The sequence below is a fragment of the Xenopus laevis genome, chromosome 9_10S (assembly GCF_017654675.1).
Source record: "Xenopus laevis strain J_2021 chromosome 9_10S, Xenopus_laevis_v10.1, whole genome shotgun sequence".
NCBI classification, from domain to species: domain Eukaryota; kingdom Metazoa; phylum Chordata; class Amphibia; order Anura; family Pipidae; genus Xenopus; species Xenopus laevis.
In genome coordinates this window covers 30730149-30736302 of record NC_054388.1, presented here as the reverse complement: position 1 = coordinate 30736302, position 6154 = coordinate 30730149, and the positions used below count along the sequence as shown (strand labels likewise).

Below are 6154 nucleotides of genomic sequence, written 5' to 3'. Positions count from 1 at the left end.
TAATCTCAATATTTCTGTGATATACGCATATACCCTTCGCTACTTGTACATTATAGTCTTGCAAATTCTAAAGCTTCCCATCACCCAACTTCATGTGCTTTGAATTCTTGAGTTTTTACTTGTGTGCATTCTGCTGTCATAGCTGCAGTCATACCTCTATCCAGTAAAAGGGGATAAATGTGAACTTAACCCTGAAAATTTATATGGCTAGAAATGCCATATTTTATATATTGTGTTTACTGAACCAGCCTAAATGGTCAACCTACAATTAGAAAAGAGATTGGAGGAGAAACCCCGCCTTTTTCCTGTTTTCACTAAATAACAAGGGATTTTGGAAGCTAATCCTTTAATGGTACTGTATATATTTGAAACAAAGAGAGCAATCACAGTAAATGCTTTACTTAAAAAAGAAACAAATTTATTTGCATCAACCAACAGAACAACTAAATGTCTTTCAAAATTTGGATTAAATAATTCTTTGCTCTAAAAATGTTTTGAATCAAAAAGAAAGCCAACAAATCCATACATTCTAGCTGACACCTCTTTTCACATACATTTTCTTCTAAAATAGCTACAAAGTTGTGACTTGAACACAGAAAAAAAACTAGGGCAATGCAAATCACCCCTGAGCGGTATATAAAAATATATATTAGGGTTCAACAGACTAAACCAAGAAAAACATGCCGCACTTAACTCTGTTACCCACCATGATACATTCTGTGCTAATGATGGATGGTGGGGTATTTCTTAGTACCATACAAAAAACCCACCCATGCTTTCTACAGGGCTGGAATGATAAAAATAACACTGTTAGCTGTCTCTGTCAGCCACCGACTCCCCATAGGCTTAGGGGACTTTGCACATTATAGAGTAATATCAAGTATTAACAGACTCTAGCACCTGAAAGCATGAAATGTAGCCAACCTTAGAGACACGACCTTCATTTCATGTAAAAAGTTGCCTTCTATAAGATATAATTACTAGGGATGCACCGAATCCAGGATTCGGCCTTTTTCAGCAGGATTCGGATTTGGCCAAATCCTTCTGCCTGGCCAAACCGAATCTGAATACTAATTTGCATATTTAAATTAGGGATGGGGAGGGAAATCACGTGACTTTTTGTCACAAAACAAGGAAGTAAAAAATGTTTTCCCCTTCCCACCCCTAATTTGCAAATGCAAATTAGGGTTCAGATACGTTATTCGGCCGAATCTTTCGCAAAGGGTTCAGGGGTTCGGCCAAATCCAAAAAAGTGGATTCGGTGCATCCCTAATAATTACTCATGCTACCTTTTAAATGACCCTTCACCATAGGTCTGTAGAAATGTAACCCCAGGTCCCTCAGACATTTCTATATTGGCATTTAAAAAAGAACTCAGTTAACCTTTGATAGCCAATGTTGGGGTGCAACATGATTTACTTTATAAACATTTTTTGGCGTTAATAAATAGTCCTATTGCAATCACATTCCTGATTTGACCTATTGTTAAAGTTCTTTACCTATTATTAGGCATTTCTTAACATGTTCTTGCTTTTAAAATTGCAAAAACTTGACTTCAGTGCAAGACCTATTTATAAGTATGGGATGTCCTTTCTATTCCAGATTGGTGCTCTCCATATATACATGTATGTAGAGCACTGTAGAAATTTAGTAAAGACAGAACATACCATACTCTTATAAAACTTTTTCTTTCCTGTTTACAATCTGGGATATACAGTATGGGATTATTGCTACACATGTCAGTGGAACTGCTGCACTTTTGCAAAAGGACAAAGCGTAGAAGATCATCTCCACTTTGGTGGGTGGTTTAAAGCTGTCGAAAAGGTGAAGGACAAGCAACGAGGCTATAATACAACATAGGCGATAGCTAAAGCTCCTGTCTTGTTTCTCCTGACAGCTGTCTTTGTACATTTGCGAGTTAAGGGCCAATCCCAAGCCAAAGAAGATACCCAGGTTCCTAAGGAGTCCAGCAAATGGAGTTGTATCAATGTGAATCCAATCTGGTTGGGAGCACCATCTCTTGGCCTTTTCTATTGTCCACAACAAGTCCACTCCAACAGTTTTTAACACCAGGTAAAATCCCAGAGCGAAGCAAAACAGGAACAGAGTAGTGTATATATAGTTATTCAGACTGGCCTTGTAAATGGATTGGATGTGTTCAAATACTTCAGCCACCACCATGCCTTTAATGTCAAGAAAATAAAAAATTAGATACAATTGTCCACATCTGAATTCCATCTATTAGAAGCTTTATAGATCATGAAAACAATTGATGATGTTTTTACTTAATCTAGCAAGTAAGGCTACACTAATAGCATTTCATTTAAACTTTAGGTTTCCCAGTTTCTTCTAATGATTTGATCATTTAAATATAATGTAAAGACTCAACACATCATTGCATGGGGGCTTGGGGCCTGCATATTTGCATCTTTTTACATCACATTATGAAGCTTATTAGAATTCCATTGGAATGAAAATGCATTGACTTTTATAAACATTCTCTCTACCAGATCAGCTAGATTTATTCAACCATAACTTGGAAATATGGCAGCCGGTATTTAATTTTCAGAGTGGGACTTGCCGTAGGGTGTATTACTCTCAGTTTATCTCCAAAATGCTTGAGTACAAAATACTTACTTATCAATATTTACTGAGGAAAACTGAGAAATTCTAAATTTTTTGTATATCCATGTTATGTACAAACCTTAAGAATGTCTGCTGTAGAATGTAGGGTGCAAGCTAAGTGTCAATTCTGTTTCCATATTCCTATGTTGAGTGGTGCCAGCCCTGGTGCAGCAGCTGGCACTAACAAGGTTAATCTTCATGTTGTTTTGTAAGTATCATTGGGTACAATGTGAGTAATACCATGAAATATTTGCTCGCTATGTCGGAAGACCTTTTTTTTACAGCTCTACATGTTTTTTGCTAGCTTTGCAACTTATTAGCCAAATGTCTGACACAGCAGAACATTAAGTGAGCAAGAGCCCTGTTTTCCATACCGGGTTACTGACCTGCAATTACTCCACAGATAACTTGATGTGGAAAGTGAGCAGCAAGGAAGACTCGGGACAAGCAAACACAAGCCTGAATCGCCCAGAAACCGGACCACAGAAGGGCTTGAAAACATCTAGTTTAAAATAAAGAGACAACTGTTATATGGGCAGCTATGGTCAGACATAATAGATATCTAACATAACTTCCTCTCTCCTTATTCTTTTTATTCTACATATGTCAATTATTTTAATTGAAGCAGAATTTCTGTTTTTCATGTTCTGCCGTTTTTTGTCTAAACAAAGCTCCCACTGTTGTGGTAGGTTCAGTAGATAATACAAATATATCAATTTCTACCAAAAGCCTTTCCATAAAAACTACATCTATTTTCAACCAGAATTATCATGCATGCTTGCTGAACCTGCAGATGAAAGGGGAATATTCACTAAGGATTTACTTTATTTAGTAAAGTGTATATGAAAGATTTTATTTTTTCTCCATTTATAGACTTTGCCGCAAATACAGGTTTTTCTAACAGTGCAGGAAATTCTCACATTTGTGAAATGTATAATATTTCTGGAGAAATTCAAAAAAAAATTCCCACATTGGAGAAAGTCTAACTTTTACTAATGGCTTCTTCAAATGTGCTCCTTTTTCCACTAAAATATCACCAGTAAAAGCAATTGCAATTAATGGCTAAAGCCAAGAAAATGTGTTAAAAATGGTTAAAATGTTGAGAAATACTCAACCTGGGGTTTTAAATGCTTTTCATGTACTTTTATTTCATCACTATCAAATACTCTCAACCTAATACTGACTATTATACAAAGCTATGAACATAAATAACTAGTCAAATGCCAACTCAAATGAGTACATTTAATTTTTAGGGGGTGTTTAAAGATGGAATTAGTACTAACTGGCACTAGGAAGTCAGACACATATAAACACTTACCTCTTTTGGAAACTGAAGGATTTATTTTTCTTTAGGAGAAGAGTAATCAGGGCAGTCACCACCACATAGTATATCCCCGCAGATCCCATTGCGTGTCCTGAAGGACTTCCTGAGAAGAGAAGACCAAGTAAATACCAGATTATTAAAGGAATAAAGGAATTATAGAAGGGATGACCATGGAAATTTCTAAGAATTGGTTTATTTATGAAATTATTTCCAGTTTTGGCAAATGTGCCAGTTCATCAGAATGTGGCCAATGTCTTTGTGCACTCAAACTACATTCTATGATGTGGGGTGTTAGAGCTCAGTGTCAGCATAAAGCTTTATAGGAACTATTACTAAGAAAAATAATGATTATTGAGTTAAAATGAACACAAGGCAATTTAATGGGCGGCTTAACCATTTGTGATTTTCTGTGCTAGATCAAATGAACTGTGTCAGCAACTCACAGCATGAGTGTGTGGTTTGCAGTCAGAATGTTTGGTTGAGGAACTCACAAATAAATGTTAATTATTTAAACAAAATTGAGAAAAAATAACTTTTAAGCATCTTCTAAAGTGTTTTTTTATATAATAATGGGAACACTATAGGACTCAAATGCTTGTGTGATTTCTGAAAGGTTGACCGTGCTATCATTCTAGGCGATGTAACTAATTAGCCAAAGCCTTCTAGTGATGAAAGTGATGACCCCATAGTTGTTTGCCTTTAACACCCTTTTCCTGTGTAGGCTAATAGCACAGATATATCTTGCTCTGATATGGAGATGCCTGCATCAATTAGGACCATATTGAACCTGAACCCTAAGATTACCATAGGTAATAGGTGTTATGGGATTAAGGAGGAGGTTCAACCTTTTATTATTTCATTCAAACCCCAGTGGCCCGAGATTCAATATAAAAATCAGTGTTTCCCTTCCTTAACATGATTAGGTATCCGCAGCAGGATAAATTAGCAGATAAGATATAATACTTGTGTATATTTGCATCCAACTGTAATGTATAAGAAGCCTCTTACCTGGACCTGTCTCACAGGTGACAGGAAACTGTTCTATGATTGGAGCAGATATGTTGTTGTAATAATCTGTGTCGTGCACCCACCAGTATGGTCTCTGGCCAAAAAGGATCCTAAAAAGAAAATAATAACAATAAAGCCTATAGCTAAGGATATATATACAATATGCCCAGGAAATAAAGACTGTCATCTAGGTCTTAGTTAACCCTGTGTATATTATTTAATAGATTTATACCAATAGATTTATGCCAAGATTGAGATGCATTTTAATGTACTAGTCTGCTGTTGTTGCTCCTCAATTAAACCTGTGCCCCCCACACATGCCGTTGTAGTAATTCAAGCATATAGTTTTAATTCACTTAATATTGTAATTCACTTAACTTACTGATCTCATTTACTTGTTCAGTTACTTGTATAGGCTGGATAAACCATAGTTATTATTTCCCTTTATTTATAAAATGTTAATAATTTTAATGTGCCTTAAAAATTTTGCAGAGTTTGGAATTGAACTCAGGAACCCAGTGCTGTAACAAAGGTACCCACAGATGCAAAAAAACATATTTCCATAGGTCATTCTTTCAATGCTAGTGCAAAATATAGACTGTAAAGATACAGTGCAATATTTTGGAGAGAATTACTTACCATTTGAAGACAAGGTTGAGCCAATCGCCGATCACAGCTACCCAGATGAGCTTGATCCCCACTGACTCGCACAGATGGAACCAAATGGGGAACAGGATAAAGAAGGTGTTCCTGAGATCAGCAGCAAATGAGATGAAAACGAACCAGTCTTGGGACGTTTTATAGTTCACTTGAAGGTAGTGGACAATCTCAACTCCTGAGTGGTGGAGAGCATCCATTTGATTCTCCATGTTAGTGGATATTACTCTTGAAGGTTGTTTACTTCTTTCAACCTCTCTTGATCTGATTCCAGCCTATGTGCAGCTGCCTTTTATATGGTCTGCAACTGCAGCAGTTTTGAACTCTGACCCCCTCTTGAACATCCCTGTAACAACACATTGTTGACAAAATTGAAAGCATGACGCAGGTAGGGGCTGAGGGCTAAAAAGTGCAGAGCGGTGTCATGTTACTGTCATATTATGGAGAAACGGTGAAAATAGCCTTGTTGACAAGGCAGGGGCATAGTCTACTCCTCTGATGGGTGCAGTTCAGATCTTTTGTAGAATATGCTGAGCTAAG

At 36.7% G+C, this 6154-nt stretch overlaps 1 protein-coding gene across 1 annotated transcript; it reads right to left on the bottom strand.

The window, feature by feature from the left end:
* Positions 1–396: 396 nt before the first annotated feature.
* g6pc1.3.S (glucose-6-phosphatase, catalytic subunit 1, gene 3 S homeolog) lies at positions 397–5892 on the bottom strand. The gene is made up of 5 exons (XM_018238359.2): positions 5597–5892; positions 4958–5067; positions 3944–4052; positions 3012–3127; positions 397–2183 (listed from the first exon to the last, which is right to left on the bottom strand). The coding sequence occupies exons 1-5, from the start codon at positions 5824–5826 to the stop codon at positions 1675–1677; spliced, it is 1074 nt and encodes a 357-aa protein (XP_018093848.1). The 5' UTR covers positions 5827–5892; the 3' UTR covers positions 397–1674.
* Between the last annotated feature and the right edge of the window lie 262 nt (positions 5893–6154).